General features: G+C 44.4%; 1 protein-coding gene across 1 annotated transcript in view; it reads right to left on the reverse strand.

The window, feature by feature from the left end:
* Positions 1–18,800, reverse strand: part of AP1M1 (adaptor related protein complex 1 subunit mu 1) — a gene marked incomplete in the record, with an annotated part of 1,516,013 nt that overhangs the window by 675,138 nt on the left and 822,075 nt on the right. The window contains 1 exon segment of the mRNA XM_044090737.1: positions 16,218–16,344. Within this exon segment, the coding sequence (XP_043946672.1) occupies positions 16,218–16,344 (127 nt within the window).

Consider the following 18,800-nt stretch of genomic DNA (forward strand, 5'->3'; position numbering starts at 1 on the left):
GGGAAGTCACTGAGGCTGTTTTTTTATAAGGTTGGGGCCTGTCTTCCCCTTATTTCTGGGTTGATGCACCCCATTGTTGAGGCCTGTAAGGACCCTGTGGTTCACCTCTACCTCTTGAACGTCTGTATCTGCCCCTTTGAGGTCTGTCTGCTGTATCTGCCCCTTTGAGGTTTGTCTAACTGGAAAGGACCAATTCTTTGTTGGACAATTTCTGCTAAATCGAGGCGGCTGAATTTGTAAGAAATCCTTCACCGTTTGCATAGATTTTGCCTTATCCTCCATTTTCTTTAATACCTCTTCTGCCTCAACTCCAAACACATCCTGCTGCAAAGGTGCATCCAATAGTTTTGCTTTAACATGATCTGGTAACGTATGTTCTTTTAACCAAGCATGTCTTCTAATGACAGATCCTGTAAATGCTACTCTACAGGAGGCCTCTAATGAATCAAAACCACATTGCAAAGTATGTTTTCCCACTTGTTCAGCTGCATGCAATAAATCCTGCATTTTCTTATAATTAGGAGGATCTGAGTTTGGAAGCATTTTTTGTTTCAACTGAGACATCAAATATTGCTGATATTTTAGCATGTGAAACTGGCAATTTAAGGCCCTCATTGCTAAAGTTGCAGATGTATATACTTTCTTACCCCATCTGTCTAATGCTGTGGAATCTGTCAGAGGGGACTGGATTCTTTGCTGAACAGGCCATTACCCCTTTGGGGCCCTGAGAATTAGTTTCAGGATCAGGAACCAGGAAAACAAAAATTGCAAAAAAACAACCCTCAAAAGCAGGAGTAGGTGCCACAAATGTATCCTGGATGAGCGAGCTTCCGAATGAAGCAACAGTACCAAAATAAACTTCAAAAGACACTGTGGTAATAATCCACGCTGTTGTGTTTTAGTAGATAAAATCCAATAGTTTAATAATAACCAAACCGGGAAGGTAGAAACAAGACAAATAACGTAAAACGCTCAGAAATGCGTTTTTCGTTCAGAACACTGCCTGAACTACATCAGACTTACAACAATACTGCAAACGCTTCAGGATCAGCAACAGGGCTTTTATAAAGAAATTTCTTAGAGTCAGGGACTCTGTAGCATCTGTCTGGCTTAACTGGAGAAGGAGGTAAAGAATCAGGATTTAAACTTGATTCAGTATACACATCATCCACAATATTCAACACTGGCGGAATAGCAAGGGGTCTGTGTTGAGGTAATAAAAGAAAATCTCTGAGCCTTTTCTTGGATTCTGAATAATCCTGGCCCTCCCAATGGAAATGCTCCCTCATGGTATGTAAGGTTTCCCCAAAGTAGTCCTCCTCAGGCAGAGAGGCTGAAGGAATTGATTCCTCAGCATCAGAATCCTCATAAAGGGGTAAAGAGTATCCTAGATCTGAGGATGAATCTGAAGAGATGGATACCTGGTCGGATGAGTCATAGTCTGCATCCTGTCTAGGCCTTTTATCAGGAGGGGGATGGGACCCCCTGATCAGAGTGATTAGGTCTTCGGCCACTTTGAGCACTTGTTTCTTAGGCATGGAGGCCTGTCATGTTGAATGTGTTTGTTTTTAAAGGAGGTTTAGACTTAGCAGAAGATTTAATAGTTAACTGAGTAGGTCTGAAAACACCCTCTGAAGCTATGGGTTATTCAGCTACTCCGGATCCCTCTGAAGGTTTAGTCTCGGTAGGCTGAAAATGTTGCGTCCGAAGGCCCAGCCATCTCCACGTGGGAGTCAGAAGCAGCCTGTGGTTCTAAAGAAGTGGTCGTCAGGGGCAGCAAAGGCGCCTCGCCAAAAAACAGAGAACCGGCGACTGGCCTTGTCTTTACGCTTTTTATGTAATCCGGTCGGTAGTTCCAACGGCATGGTGTAATTGAATTTTCTGCCAAAATAATGTCAGGCAAAATCAAACGGACGTTTAATAGTGCGCTTGTTAAACCTAGCACAAAACCGACAACCAGTGACGTCGTGGTCTGGGCTTAGGCATGGGATACAATAAGAATGGAAATCCTTATGAGGTATTTGCTTCCCACAAGAAATACAGTTATTAAGTTTTACTGACATCGGTCTGAGGCAAGAAAAAGTTTCCCCAATGGGGTACTTAGCTTTGTAGAAGACTTCGGTTCTGGATTCGGAATAAAGTCTCAGGAGTCGGCCGACCGGCACTTGCGAACTGCTTTTGCTTCAGGCACCACGCGGCAAGAAACACAGAAGAAAATGGTGTCGGCTGCATCTTATATACCCCTGTCGCACTGATGTCAGAGAAGAAGCGACAGCAACCGATGCTGGACCAAGACTTTGGAACTCAGGCCGACTGAGGGACGGCCTGACGGCAGGAAAACCCAAGTGTAATGACTGCAGCAGTGTAACACGAACATCAATGCTTTACCCCTGGAGAGCAGATCTAACCTGTAATGAGTAATAAAAGTATGGGGAGTAGCCCAAGTTGCTGCTGCACATATATCGCCCATGGTCGCTCTGGAAAGAAAAACTGAAGAGGTTGCCATGGACCTAAGTCAAATGAGCTCATACCTGTTGTGGTAAGGTAATACCCAATTTGCTACAGACAAATGAAACACAATCAGTTAGCCATTTGGCTAAAGTTACCTTTGCAACTGGGTGGCCCAATTTCTGTTCTGCAAAGGAAACAAACTTCTTGTCTGTTTTCCGGATGTCTTTTGTTCTATGCAGCTAAAAATGTAATTGTCTGTGAACATACAATCAATGTAAAAAGAAGTTATGTACCTACCATAACATTCCATGTTAGTTTTCTTCTCGCCTTTTCTTGCTGGTTGGGTTCGGAGCCGATCCTCTGCTCTGACTCCGCCATCTTCAATAGCTCGAGAGCTATTTACTGGCTCGAGGCTACCCCATATCCCATGATGCCTGGCGCTAGCTACCAGATCTCATTTGATAAAGCTATTCCAGACATAATTAAGGAAGAATTCTGCCCTAGTAGCCCCTTGGGTCTAGCTGTGAAGCTATCTAAGCAGAAAAAGGACACCCAGAGAAGGTTCAGCCAATGAAATCTGAAAAGGGAGCTCCTCTCGATCCACTAGGACAGGGGGATCGAGGGTGGGACGCAAGAAAGAAGGCGAGAAGACGACAACTAACATGGAACATTATGGTAGGTACAGTTGTCTCTCTCGCCTTCGTTCTTGCTGGTTGGGACAGCGTCCCTAGCACCTACTATCCTGGGAGGCTCATTGAACAAACTCTTCAGAACAGTGGAACCAAAATCAACTCTGTTTCTGGAGGTGATATCTAATTTATAATGAGAGATTAAGGTATGTGGGTTAGCCCACGTAGCAGCTGCACAGATAGATTCCATGGGCAACCTAGATTGGAAGGCCACCGAGGTAGCTAAGGCCCGAATAGAGTGGCCTTTTGGTTTGATAGACAATTCTTTGTTTCTCAACTGGTAAATGAATGTAATAATGTGAGACACCCACCTAGACAAGGTTACTTTTGAGACTGGAAGGCCTTGTCTGCCCTGACCATAGGAAAGGAAAAGTTGGTCAGACTTCCTCATGTCCTTTGTTCTATGCAAATAAAAATGCAGTTGTCTGTGAACATCCAACCGGTGCAATTTATATTCTGCCTTGTTGGTGTGATTAGGAAAAAACACAGGAAGGTCTATGGACTGATTTATATTATTTTGTGAACAGACTGTACGAAGGAAGGAAGGATTGGTCCTGAGGGACCCTGTCGTTATGAAATACTAAGTACGGAGGACGAATACATAGAGCCTGAAGCTCCGAAACACATCTGGCAAAAGTAATGGCTACCACAAAGATGTGTTCCAGGATAAAAACTTAATGGCGCAAGATGCTGCAGGTTCAAAAGGTGGCAAGATTAGGGGAAGCTAGTACCAAATTTAGATCCCAAGGAGGTGGTGGATCTCTCACTGGGGGCCTAAAGCAGAGTGGTTCCTTTGAGGAAGGCTTTACACAGCTTATGAGACAATGTTGTTAGAAGACAACCCAATGTGAAAATTCAAAATGGCAGCTAACTGAACCCTGACTGCAGCAGAAGCGGAACCAGAATGAAAGAGTTCTGCTAAAAATTCCAAAATCTCATGGACAGGGGCTGAAAAGGGGTCTATATTCTTAGCCCCTGCCCAGCAAGAAAAATGTTTCCACTTGCTAGCATAGGTTTTCCTAGTTGTGGATTTGTGAGAAGATAATTTCACGCACAGAGGAGGAAATATTAGGAAGCCTGGCTAAGGTTGGAAGTGGAGCAACCAAGCTGTGAGCTGGAGTGTTTGAAGGGATTGATGTAGTCTGCCCGACTGATGAATCAGATGATCTGGAATAAGATCCAGAATCCAAGGCGGTTTGAGATAGTAATGCTGCAGGAATGGGAACCATATCTGTCGAGGCCAGTAAGGGGCAATGAGGATCATTCTGCAACCCAATGCAGTTGCTCTCTGTATCAGTTTGGGTATTAAGGGGAAACGGGGGGAAACGGAGGGAAAGCGTAAAGTCGTCCCTGAGGCCAATCGTGGACAAGAGCGTCTCTGGGGGAGTGGCCGGGAAGTGGAAGAAGGGAGAAGAAATTGATGCACTTGCTGTTGAAGGGTGTGGCGAAAAGGCTGCAGCAAGGCTGCCCCCATTTGCGAAAGATCTGTTCCGCAATTACCTGATTCAGAGACCACTCATGAAGCATGAGAATTGCTCTGCTGAGCCTGTCTGCAATGACACTGGACCTCCCATGGATGTGCGTTGCGATCAGAAAACGTTGTGAAGAGATCATCCACTGCCAAAGTATGAGTGCTTCTCGACACAGAAGATAGGACCTGGTTCTGCCCTGCTTGTTGATGTACCACACCACTGACATATTATCCTTTTGAATTGCAATGGTCCCGGGAGGGAGAGAGTCCTGAAGGGCTGCAACGCTAAAAGCACGGCTCTCATCTCCAAGACATTTATATGCAGATGGTACTCATGAGGCTGCCAGGTGCCTTGGACTGTCCTGCCCTGCCCTGATAATGCCCCCCCCCACCCTATCAGGGAGGCGTCCGTGGTCACTGTGCCGACTGGAGGGGGTAGCACAAATGGTCTGCCCTGGGACACTGATGAGGAGACCATCCACCAAGTGAGGTGCTTCTTGCATGATTCTGTGATCATAATCTTGAGAGACATGAGAAGTTGTTGGAAGAACCACTGTGTGAATAGGAGCCACTGGAGGATTCTCATTTGAAAGCGGGCTAGGGGAACAAGAAGAATTGCTGATGCCATGGAACCCAGTGTTCGGAGGACGAACCTGACTTGAATCCTTTTGCATGTTAATAAAATCTGCACTTGCTGGGAAATTAGTGATACCCTGTGTGGTGGAAGGCTCGCAAACATGTTCCTTGTATTTAAATTTGCGCCTATACAAGTGATATGTTGACAGTGCGACAATGCAGATTTTTCAAAATTTATTGTGATACCTAGCCTGGAGCAAGTTTTGATAGTGTAGTCTCTGGCTTGCAGGAGATGATGCCTGGTGGTAGCAGTGACGAACCAGTAATCTAGATATGGAAACACCTGGAATCCCTGACATCTCAGGTGAGCCGTAACCACTGCCATGCATTTGGTGAACACCCTGGGGGTTGTGGTGAGACCAAACGGCAGAGCTCTGAACTGATAATGACTGGCTCCAAGCCGGAAGCGAAGGAATCTTCGGAAGCGCCTGTCCATTTTGATGTGGTAGTACACATCCTGAAGATCTATACAGCACATCCAATTGTCCTGACCCAGGAAGGGTAGAATGGACTGTAGCGTGACCGTCCGAAACTTTGTTCTTTGTACAGACCTGCTTAATCTGCTGAGATCCAGAATGGGTCTCCAGTCCCCTGTCTTTTTTGGTACCAAAAAGAACCTTGAGTAAGTTCCAGATCCGAGCTGGTCTGCTGGGACTTCCTGGATGACCCTTTTGTGTAGCAGCTTTGAAATTTCTTTGGCTGCTTGGTCCCTTACATTGGGTGGAACATCTGGAAGGGACTTGTTTGACGGTAAAGGGGGTTGAGCAAAAAGAATTCTGTAACCTCCAGATATGATCGACTGTACCCACTTGTCTTGTGGTACATCTTGCCAGGCTTTGGGGTACAGTGACAGCCTTCCCCCGACTGCCTCCTTCAGAGATGCTGAAAAGGATTCTCAGAGAAGGAGTCTCTGCTGCCCTGGTTCTGCGGAACCCCTTTGCCACGAGGGCGGCGTCTGTTATTATTCCCTCCTTTGCCCCTGGAGGGGAACTCACCACGTGTGTCAGGCAAGGCTCCCTGGGATTTCCGGAACCACATCTTTCCACTCTTCTGACCCTTGGGGTATGGTCTGGAAGGAGTGGAAAAATGAACTCCCACGGCAGAGAGTCTTGCCTTCCTGTTCACACCTGGTTAGGGTGTCCTTCACCTGTGATCCAAAAAGAGCGAAACCATCAAAGGGGGTATTGGTGAAAGACGCTCTGAAGGGTTCCGCAAAATTACATAGCCGCATCCATGCGTGCCTCCTAAGAGGCTCTACTCGCACCATCGGCTGCATAAGAAATGAGCCTCATGGAGGCGTTAACAACTGAATTCAGAGTCGCCAGCTGGGAGGCTACCTTAGCTTGAGCCCCCTCAGCTGATGGATCTTGGAGGGTATCTCTAAGCTCTTTAAGGAGATCCCTCTGAAGGCGGGTGAAATGGCACAAATAATTCAGAGACCTCATAGAGAAGGTCGCTGAAGCAAACATCCGCTTCCCATATCTGTCCATAGTCTTAGACACCTTGTTAGGGGGATGGACAGATGACGTATCTGCCAACTCCTCCTTTGTGGCTGCTGCTACCACCATGGCATCAACAGGTATGCCCTTCATTAAAAACTGTTTGTCCCGAGGTGCAGTTATAAATTTAGCAGGTCTCCTGGGGGTTGGTTCCACTGTGTCTGGAGCTGGCCACGCCTTCCAAACCACCACAGACATAAGTGGGTTAAAAGGTGGAGACACCCAGGAGGTGGAAGGTAGGGAACCAAACGCGTCCAGGAATACAGACTCATCCTTGGAAGGGGCAAGGGTATTCCAGTTCCACCTCTGCTTAAGCATTTCAAGGATGTCTGAAAAGGAGACATCTTCAGAGGGGGATCTCTGGGACCCTTCCGAATCCTCTAAGTCGGTATCTGAAGTGACAGACTCAAGGGAGTCAACGTGCTTCCTCTTGGACTTCCTCTTACGAGATGGCTCCTCTGAGTGATCAGGGGAGGCCTCGGAAGAGGAAGAAACACCCAAAGGGGTGCCCTGGAGCGCTGGATCCTCATGCTTGGGGTCTGGAGGAGGAGCAGACGCAGGCACCATAGGGGAGGAGCCGATGGGGTTGATCGTGGGACTGACTCAGGGGCCAACACACTCCTCATGACCTCGAAGGCATCCCTGCCCGGACGCAGAGAAGACTCCGGTTCCGAAGAAATCAGAATCCCTCTCCGCACCGAGAGGGACGGCTCCGAAGCCGATGTAGCAGCCAAGCTCACCTGCGCCAAAGCTCCGAGGGGGAGAATGGGGTCAGACAAGGGTCCAACGCCACTCGCCCGTTCGGAGACAACGAGGGAGTCCCGGCGCCCAGATCCCTCCAAGGACGGTACCATGGAAGGGATCGGAACAGACAGAACCGAAGGAGAAGGTATTGGAGCTGACAGTTCCACTCAGACCCAAACTAACTCCGGCTCCGAGCTCAAGGGAGGAGTCGGAGGAGGAATATCTGCAGAAGTGGACAGAGCAGACACCTGATGAGGGGGGCTGGACAACATTTTAGCTAGGGCCTGCGATTTCAACAACCTACTGACCACTCTCTCCAAATCATGATCTGAAAGCCTAGAGGACCGAGAGGAGTGAGAGGACCTATGACTGCACTCCGATTGCAGCAGAGGTGACTGTGGAGCCAAGCGTATAGACTCCAAGGAGGGAGACCTAGATCTCTTTAGACTCCCAGACAGCTCCAAAGTACGTGCTGGAGCAGACTGGGAGGGAGGCACATCGGTTCCGGCCAGACCCCAGGTGGATGATAGTGCTTCACCCAACAGCTCAGAACTAGGAGCCGAAGACTTAGGTGGCTTGGAGGATTTCACAGGCTGAGCCTTGGCTGGTGAATCCTGGGACTTAAGCAAACCCTGAAGGATTAACTTATTTTTGCGCTCCTGCAGGACTCTTGGGCTGAATGCATGACAAACTGAACAAGAGTCCTGCAGGTGCACCACGCCCAGACAGTAGACACAAGAAGTGTGACCATCTCTCAGAGACATCTTCTGACATGAGTCACACTTCTTGAATCCAGACATTTTAGTATCCTTGGACACGTTAACATCAGACACTAAGGTCAAACACGCACACAAAAAGAAAACAAGCTAGCAGGGATAACCAATTAACAATACAGTTACTACACCCAACAAGCACACTGAAATTAAAGTATTCTGTAAAAATAAGAACAAATCTACCTAGAGGTTTTTTTTTTTTTTTTTTTTTAAACTAGAGAAGAAAGAAAAGAAGGTTAGACTCTAATTTAAACGGCTACCATGAACGGGAAAAGAGGGGGGGGGGGGGAACGACTCTCTAAGTAAAACAAGTTTTCCAAAAAAAAAAACGGGATACTACTGAAAGGTTATTAGCTATAGGATGGTAGTACAACTAAAAGAATTTAGGTACACTATACAAAAGTTAAATTTAAGTAAATGTAGAAAATACAATAAAAATATATGAGCCTGAGCCAGTAAGACAACCCTGCAGCTCAAGCGGCAAACAAGATCTGGGTAGCTAGTGCCAGGCATCATGGGATATGGGGTAGCCTCAAGCCAGTAAACAGCTCTCGAGCTATTGAAGATGGCAGAGTCGGAGCCGAGGATCGGCTCCGAACTCAACCAGCAAGAATGAAGGCGAGACAGACAACTTATCATGTATTCACCTTTGTTTCCAAATTTAGGGAAGAATACTGTCAAATTAAAGGATTGATTGATATTAGATTCGGACACCACCTTGGGAAGTAAGGAGGCATTGTTTGTGGCATCACACTATCCTTGTGAAACATCAAGTTTGGAAGTTTTGAAAACAAGGCTCGAATCTCTGAAATCCTTCTAGCAGAAATAATGGCTACTAGAAAAATAATTTTCCAAGAAAGGTACTTAAGGTCACATTTAGCTGCTGGTTCAAAGAGGGGATGTACTAGAGCTTGCAGTACCAGACTGACATCGCAAGGGCACTAGGTCCCTTAAATGGAGGTCTCAAAAGAAGAGTGCCTCGCAAGAAAGCTATGCATAATTTGTGACAGGCTACTGAAGAACCTTTGAAGCCAATATAAAAATTTGATACTGCTGATGAGACTTGAAATGTCAGGATGGATCATGCCTGTCAGGTGAGACAGGAGGGTCTGGTGTTGGAGCCAGGATCCAAGTTTGAAGTGAGGCCAAAGGAAAGGAAAACAAATCTGTTGAGGCCATTATGGTGCAATGAGGATGACTTTGCTCTTCAGACAGCCTTCTGTAGAAAGTTTGGAATTAATGCAATAGGTGGGTAGTGATAAAGTAGACCAGGAGGCCAATTGTGAAATAGAACAATGCACCTGCTCAATTTGCCTATCATACTGGACTTCTCCAGAATGTGTGCTGCTATGATAAAACGGGCTGGATGAGATCATCTATTGCCACATTCTGAGCGCCTCTTGTCACAAGGGGTATGATCTTGTCCCTCCTTGTTTGCTGATGTACCAAACCACTGACATTGTCCATTTGAATTGCAATCGTCCCCAAAGGAAGATCATCTTGGAAGGCCTGCAACACAAAGCACTGCTCTCATCTCCAGGACATTGATATACAAGTTGGCCTCTTTGGGGGCCCAAATGCCTTGGACTGTTTTTCCCCAGAAAAAGCCCCCCAACCCCAACTGGGAAGTTTCTGTGGTCACTATGGCCTTGGGCTGAGAGGGAATGAATGGAGAGCTTTGTAGAACCTGAGATCTCTCTTCCATATCTGGGTGATTCGTATGAGAGTTGACACGGGTTGGTAAAGTATCGACCACTGTGTTGCTAACATTCATTGGAGAATACACATGTAAAATCTGGCTAAAGGTACTAGTGTTATTGCCACCGTCACTGATCCTAGAACTTGAAGGATCAAGCAAGCTGAAATCTTGGTACTGCAGATTATTTTTCTGACCTGTGGTTTTATAGTTTGAACCCTTGAGGGAGGCAGTGATGCTATCATTGACTTTGTGCTGAAAATAAAATTGCTCCTATGAATTCCAAATTTTGGGTTGGTTCCAGTTGAGACTTGTCACAGTTTATGGCTATTCGCAGATGAGAAGTCATCAAGAACCTGATCTCTTGTCCATGTCATCTCATGCCTAGTCAGGCAGTAATAAGCCAGTCATCTAGATATGGAAACACCAGGAGTCCCTGCAGTCTGAAGTGAGCTGCTACTACTGCCATACATTTGGACACCCTTGGGTCTGTGGTGATGCCAAAGGGCAGAACTCTGAAATGGTAATGACTGGCTCTGAGCTGGAAAATCAAGTACTTTCTGGATCATCTGTTCATTTTTGTGTGATAGTATGCATCCTGAAGGTCTGTCGAGCACATCCAGTCGTCCTTGCCCAAAGGGAGAATGGTCTGAACCATGACCATCCAAAACATGGTGTGTCAAACTGACTTGTTCAAGTTGAGAACAAAAACTGGTCTCCAATCCAGTTTTCTCTGGCACTAAAAGAACCTTCAGTAAGTTCTGGATTCTATCTGGTCAGACCTCTTGGATGAGACTATTTTTCTAGCAGCTTTTGTATTAGAATTGCTGCTTCTTCCTTCCGACTGGGTGGAACACTGGGGATTTTCCTCACGATTGGAGGTGGAAGGGAAAAGGGTACTGTATAGCCTCTGGAAATAATCCCCTGCACCCAAGTATCTTTTATGTCTAGCCAGGCTCTTTGGCGCAGGAAAAATGACCCCTGACTGCCTCCAGAGGTCGGCAATAGGGCCCCTTTTCAGGAGTGCTGGTAGGGTATATCCAAGAAAGAATCTCTGGACTTGCAGTTTTGCAGGCCTCCTCTGCTGTGGGGGCAGCAACCACTGGATTTCTTCCTCTGTCCCTGGAGGAACTATCGCCCCATGGATCAAGGACAGGACCCTGGGACTTTCTGAACCACATTTTTCAACCACCTCGTTGATTCTTAGAAAACGTTCTTTGAGGATTCAAAAAACATACGCCAACTGCAGATAGGGTCTTATCATCCTGCTCACACCTGGATAGTGTGTCTAACTTTAGGGCCAAACAAAGAACTTCCGTCAAAGGGAGCAATGTTGAAGGAAGACTTGAAGGGGTCTGTGAAAACACACAGGCGTATCCAAACATGCCTCCTAATGGAAATCCCCAAACCTGTTGCCCTTGAGGTACCTTCAGCTGCACGTGAAATGAGCCTCATGGATGAATTAAAAATGGATTGCGTGACATACCTCCTCTGGGCCAGTAATCAAGGAGCCTCAATCCTGACCAGTGATACCAGTGAGGGGCATTCACTTGGAACAAAGATGGATACACACAGTACTTCCAGATGCAGCTCTCTGTACCAAGCTCAATTTCCCTTAAGAGCACACCGGGAACACACTCATTCCTGGGGTTGGGTTTCCCTCTCTCTATCCAGGCCACAAATAAAACTCCAGTTGAGTCCTCAGCAGAGTGTTGAAATCTCAGTTCTACACCACCCCTCTCTGTGTCCTTGTTCCAAACAGCTGACACACACGGAGATTTGATTTTCAGACATGCCCACACACCCCTAGGAAAGGCTGGCACAGACTTACCAGCTATACCCCCCTTTGCCCAGATTAACAGATACTGCCACCAGATCACTCCAAAGTTAGCTATTCTAATGCTCTTACAAGGGTACCCAATTATACTGAGTAAAATTAATACTAATACAAATTGTAGTGTTTGAAAAATGCAGCAAGGCTTTCAGGAGTGGCCACAGTGTCACCAAATAAATATAAGTATTCTCAAAGGTTAAAATATTCTCTACAAGACCAGCCAATGAAAAGTGTAAATATATGTAATAAAAGAACATGAAAATACTAAATATCTATATACAATAAACACCAGAGTTTCAATAACAGGAAATGTTAATTACACAGATGGATAGATTCACACAGATACAGAAAAATAATACTTAACTAATCTCACCCTATTTTCCTGATTGATCTATACAATTACTATTTCCTGGTTACTTAATAAAACAAGGCAAGATGAAGTGGGTGAGTGATCCTTCTTTGTCACGTTTCAAAAACAGACTGCTCTGAGACTTCTGTCTTATCTTGTATTAAAACATCATTTCAGTGCTGGATTACAGAATGACATCACATACATCTAGTCATCTGACTTCTGGTTTCTACACTACCCGCTTTTCTAGAAAGTGAACCAGAATCTAACACGTGTGTCATAACACACACACACGCAGCTTTGCTATGATGTGTTATAGCATCTAGAAGCTATAAAACCATTTCAAAAACTTCCACCCTTCCAGGGTAGCAATTAGTTCACCCCTAAGGATAACAAAGTAGGATTCCTAGCCTTGGTGTTCACAGACATTTTGTTTCTGGCTGCAATCAGAACTGTAAGATACAATCTTTATGGCCTAAACCAGGTAATTTAATTTCAGACTATTTTTCAGAGTTAGCAGACTGAGATTAACCTCTTCACATCTGGTATCTTCCATTACAATATATTAATTTTAGTTACAATACAGTTTGGCATACAGGTGTATTTTTCTGTCTAGCAGGACCCACGTTCAGTACATTTTTAACACAAGCAGCTTTACAAATACATTTTCAACACAAGCACCTGGACAAATTAGCTTGATATACAAATGACATAATTCTTTACAAAACTCCAGCTAGCTATGCTGGCATATGTTACACATCCACTGCCTTGCTTCCCTTGGCATAGCTGGCACTAGTTCACATCAGATTGTATGGTAGCAAACTGAGGCAACAGAGGGGTCTGCCTCAGAATGGGCCCAGAGAGATTTGGATAGCCCTTTAATCAAATCCCTCTGCAGCCTAGTGAAGTGTGCCAAAAGATTCAACGATCTGAGTGCAAATGTCTCTGAAGCATATACACACTTCCAAAATCTGTCTAATGCCCTGTACACTCCCTATATGGGGGGGGGGGGGGGGGGTTGGATAGATTAAATATGTTCAGAGAGGTCTTTCTTTGTGGCCGCCACTATGACCATGGCATTTACTGGTACACTCCTTTGCTCCAAAATTCTTTTTTCGGTGGTGCCAAGATCCTGTCTGGCATCTCTGGGATTGGCTCAACAGCACTGGGTTCCTTCTATACCCACCTAGAGATCAAATCAATAAGCTCATCGGTGGGTAGTGTCACACAGGAGGTAGATGGGCCAGACCCAAAGCCTTCCAGGAACACAGATTCCTCTTGGGAAGAGTTATCAGTAGACCAAACACCTCTTAGCTTGAGGATCTCCAGGATGCCCCCAAAGGAGTTATTAGGTGGTGATCTTGGAGATCCTTCCTCCTCAACAAAATTAGTATCTTCAGACACCAACTCTTATGGAGAGTCTAAGTGTCTACACTTGCCCCTTCTCTTCCTAGGGACTTCTTTGGTATGATGCTAAGCAGAAGTATCAGAAGAGACAAATATACCCTGCTGGGTAGTCTGGAGACTTTGGGCTGGTTGCCCCTGTGGATTACAATGTTGAGGCTCCAAGCACAAAGACATATGAGAATAAGAAGGTGGATCGGGTGATCATCCTTCCTTTAGTGGTAGGGAATACTATCTCCACTAACTCAAAGGCAAAATGCCCCGGGGAGGAGGTGGTCAACGGTGCCGAGAAGACATGCTTTCGAACCACAGGCTCCTTCTAACCTGAAGACAGTGCACCCAAGGGCAGTGGTCGAAGATGAGCTATCCAAAGCCAAGGCTCTGAGGGGCAGAGATGGCTCCGACAACTTCATACACAACTCCAACACCTCAGATTCAGCAAAGGCACTATGGCTCAGAGTCATCTAAGACATGCTCAGAGCCAGTCCATTAAAAAAGGTATATCAGAAGATACCACAATATTCGTACCAGACATGTATGGTTCTGAAAGTCAGATCCAGGACCTCTGAAGCTGTAGGTCAGATCAGAGCAGGAGCCAGGACAGGTGCAGTAGTACTGGAAAAGGACTTTGAACCCAATGGGGTAGGAGTTGGGAAAACTATCTAAATTTGTGCTGACAGAAATTTCCTTATTCTATCTACACCTGCTTCTGTCAGACTCCTAGAAGAAGAGGAGGCCACTGAAGGGGTCCTGGAATGATGGCACCTCTCTAGAAGCAGTGATGGCACACATGAAGGGACAGGGTCTAGAGATGCTACATATTGGGTCCTAGGAAGCTTTGGCTCAGTGTGTGTCTGATATGATGACATGGATCTCTTGTCAGAAGCTATCACATCTGAGGATTTAGTCTTCGGATCTGTGTAGCTTGGATCCGATTTCTTGAATACCTTAGGAGAAAGTTGGAGTGAGCTAGGAGTGGATGATCTGGAGGAGTCCAATATATGCTTTCTGGACTCATCTGATTTTTTTTTTTTAGGTTTGAACTCCAGATAAGTCTCTGGAAAAGCAGGAGGAAATAAATCTTTTAAAATTAACTTATGCTTGCAATCCCCTAAGGCTCGTGGATTAAATGCCTTACAAATATTGCACAACTCTTTAAAATGAGTTGTGTCTAAGCAATACACACATGAATATGCATACCTTATGCCCACAATCACTACATTTTTTAAAACCTGAAGATTTTTTTAGACATATTGAAGCAGGAAAATGAACTACAGCAATAATAAAAAACAGAACACTTTTTTTTTTTTAAAGTGAAAGGGAATTACCAACAATGGTAATTAATGTAATTACCACATGGGTATAAGACAGAAAAATTTACCAACAATGGTAAATGAGGAATACACTGATAAGTGTATGAAGGATAAGGGAGGAATATACAATACAACTAGAAAAGGTAACTGAAAACAGAAAATGTTACATCACTCAATACCACACTAAAGCTCGAGAGGTATCAGTGACCATGTCTGTACACGAATGCAGCAAAGGAGATTTAAACTATGGTAGAGGACTAGAGCATTATGGATAAGGAAGGAGCTTGAGAGTTTCCTGTATCTACGAGCTGTAAAAAGCAGCAGTCTGAAAAGAAGGTTGGATCCAAACCCACTTGCTGAGGATTGAATGAAAATTGAAAACAAAACATCTGCAATTATCTCATTCACTTTGCAATCAACATATCAAACAGACTAAGCTTTAGAGATGAGGAAGTTATACCTCCCCGCCTCATGGGAGGGGGGCATCTGCAGGGGTTAAAGCAGACCACCTCTGCAGTGTGTGTGTGAAGTAGAATGAGGTCTGCTGGCACTACTGTGATTATAATCAGAGGAAAATTTTAAGAGGGGGATATGCACCCTAAGACATGTCACAACAATGCTCCACTGAGGAACAGAAAACAAAACACCAGTTTTACCATACACTAAATCAAAGTGTATAATGCACAGTTAATGACAAAGATCATAGCTCCATTTTACATTTATGACAAACTAGTGTGTTCAGGCATTAATAATTCTTACCCTGAAAGAAACAAATGGCAAGCCCACTAGCACACCTCAGCTGTTCCAACTATCTGATATTATTACATTTATTTGTGCTACATATAGAAGAACCCATTATAAAACAAAGAATGGTCTTTTTAAAAATGGAAGCATTCATGTATATAGTGTACATATGTTGTAGGATTGTTGCTAGAAGTATTGTTTGGAAATTACCTGTGTATTTCCTGGTCAAATGTGTGTATGAACAAGTTGAAAAATAATAAAGAATTATTAATGAAAAAAAAAGATCATAAATATCTGTATAGGTATATTCAAAACAGTTTTACCAGACAAAAGGAAGCATAAATTATCTGCAAGTTAACTGATTTTAAAGTCTTTTCTTACAAGGACGGAATGAATGGGTGGGCATGCAGGACCAGTCTTATACCATAATGAGATGGATAGCTTATGAATTAACTGTCACACAATTTCAGAGAGGTCTGAAGGCCAGCACAGTTATACTAAAGCAGTACACTGGACAATGAAGACACAGGGAAGACAAAAAATTGAACACAACAGGCTAGTACTTTACGTGGTTTCAGACTTTGCTAAAATCTTAAGATGCTTTTCATACTCACGTCCTGTATTGTCAAAAAGAACTTTGTCATTCAATCCAAGTCGTAGTTCAGGCATTCCTGACAGAAAGACTCTCATTTTAATAGATCCAACTATTTCACTTCTCAACACATTTCCATTAGCACTAACCTAGGAAAAAGAAGAAATAAGACACTAACAGCTTTTCTTCACAGCTGAGTTAAGTTTTCATGATTCTAAACAACAACTGTGTGAGGACTTTGAACACAGACAATCTTTGAAGGAGGGGGTCATGGTACCAATGAACAACAACATACCAGCTTATCAGAGTAGTTATATATGGCCAGTTATCATTAGTTATATGCATCCCCCTGCATAAACTAAATAGCAACTTACACCTATATTACTAGTGAGTTATGACAGCATGAGACGGTCGTATACGTAAGTCCAGGTGTGTGCACAATTTTCCTCCAAGTAAGACACTTTGGATATGGACAGTGCTTATGTGTCAGATGTACGTGCATAAATAAATTAATTAATGAAAAATCAAGCCTTTAAAAATGGATGCGATTAAAAAAAATAAGTCATGTCTTACCATAATGCTCTGTGTTGTCGATCTTCATCTATTCTTGACTTCTGGGTTACGGTTCCTATCTTTGGAAGTGATCCGGCTGTTATTCAGCTTGCGTCAGCCAAAAAACTCTTGAGCTAATAGTCTACCCACAATGCTCCTCTCTACATTACCTTAGATCGAGTTTGCAGACTTGCAGAAACAATACAGTGAGACCTAATTCACGCCAAAAGCCATGTCCAAGGTGTATCCCAACAGGGAGTCCCAGGACTCTATAGAAGGGGACAGGTGAGGTGGGAGACAATAGATGAAGATCAACAACACAGATGGAACATTATGGTAAGACACAACCTCTATCTGATGTTGTCAATTGTCATCTATTCTTGACTTCTGGGACAGAATCCCCAGCTACCTTCGAGTCTGGGTGGCCCCTATGGAAGTACATTCCTGAGAACCATAGAACTAAAAGAGGCTCTCCTTCTTGAGACCATACCTAATTTGTAAGGAGTTATAAAGGTATGTGGGGTAACCCATGATGCCGCTGCGTACATTTGACAGAAGCATTAGAATGAAAAACAGCTGCTGTTGCTATAGATCTGGTGGAATGTGCCTTCACCAGCATAGGAAGCTTTAGATTAGTTTTAGTGTAAATAAAGGAAATACAATTTATTAACCATCTTGACAGAGTAATCTTAGACGCAGGTTTGCCCAATGTTGCACCCACAAATAAAACAAATAACTGTTCTGATTGTCTGAATTGCTTAGTTCTGTCCAGATAAAAACTGCAAGACAATCAAGTCCCATGGAGGTAGAGTATCTTTGAATGGGGTTTTAAATGAATTGTCCCCTTAAAAAAAAACCTTACAAACTCTGTAAGAAGTTAAAGGTTGATCACAGAAACTTATGAAAATTTGAAATGGCTGCTAGGATAACCTAAATAGCAGAAGCAGAAGCCTCTTTACCAAAAATGGTAGACAAAAACTCGAGAACATTTTCCACTGGAAATGAAAAAGGGTCAATACTATTATCATAAGCCCAGATAGAAAATCTCTTCCATTCACTAAAGTAAAGATTCCTGGTGGATGGTTTATGGGATGCCAACAAATGTGTCATACAGGAGATGGAATGTCATGCCTGACGACTAACGGAACTGAAGAAACCAAGCAGTCAGCTTGAGAGTTTGTAGACTGGGATGCACCAGTCCTTGGGGATGAGACAGAAGATCTCAAACTGGGTCCAGAATCCTTGGGCATTTAAGTAGATAAGGCCATAGGAAAGGAAAACAAATCTGTCAACAGTAAGATGCAATGAGGATTACTTTGCTTCTCAACTGACTTGCTTGCTTGAGGAAAAGGGGAATCAGGGCCAATCGAGGAGCAAAGCATCTCTCGGGGACCTCCCCTGATGGGGAGTTGGGACAAAATAGCTTCTGCACTTGTTCAGGTGTGAAGCAAACAGGTCGCAGCAAAGTTGGCCCCAGCAAAGAAAGATGATCTTTGCCACTCTTGGATTTAGAGACCACTTGTAAAGCATGAGAATGCATCTGCTTAGTTTGTCTGCTATCACGTTTGAACTCCCTGGGATATGTGCTGCTATCAGAAAGAGTCTTGAAGTTATGGCCCATTGCCACACTCAAAGGGCTTCTCAACATAGCAGGTAGGACTTGGTTCCACCCTTGTTTGTTGATGTACCAGACTACGGACACAAGGTCTGATTGAAAAGCTATCGTTAAGGTAAGGCAGAATGAAATGCTTGCAACGCTAGAAGCACCGCCCTCAACTCCAGAACACTGACATGCAGACTGGCCTCTAAAGGGGATCAAGTGTCTTGGACAGTCTTCCCCAGATAATGCCCCTCCAACCCATCTGGGAAGCATCCGTGGTCACTATGGCCTCCGGCTGAGAAGGGACAAATGGATGGCCCAGAAGAATCTCTCTGGACTTGCATCCACCAGGATAGGTCTTTACATTGGTTGGTTATAAAAACTGGGTGATTCATAGGATGGGTTAGAATTGACCATTGGTTTGCAAGAAGCCACTGAAGGAGTCTCATGAAA

The sequence above is a fragment of the Protopterus annectens genome, chromosome 13.part0 (genome assembly GCF_019279795.1).
Source record: "Protopterus annectens isolate FY-2018-M chromosome 13.part0, PAN1.0, whole genome shotgun sequence".
In the NCBI taxonomy this organism is placed as follows: Eukaryota; Metazoa; Chordata; order Ceratodontiformes; family Protopteridae; genus Protopterus; species Protopterus annectens.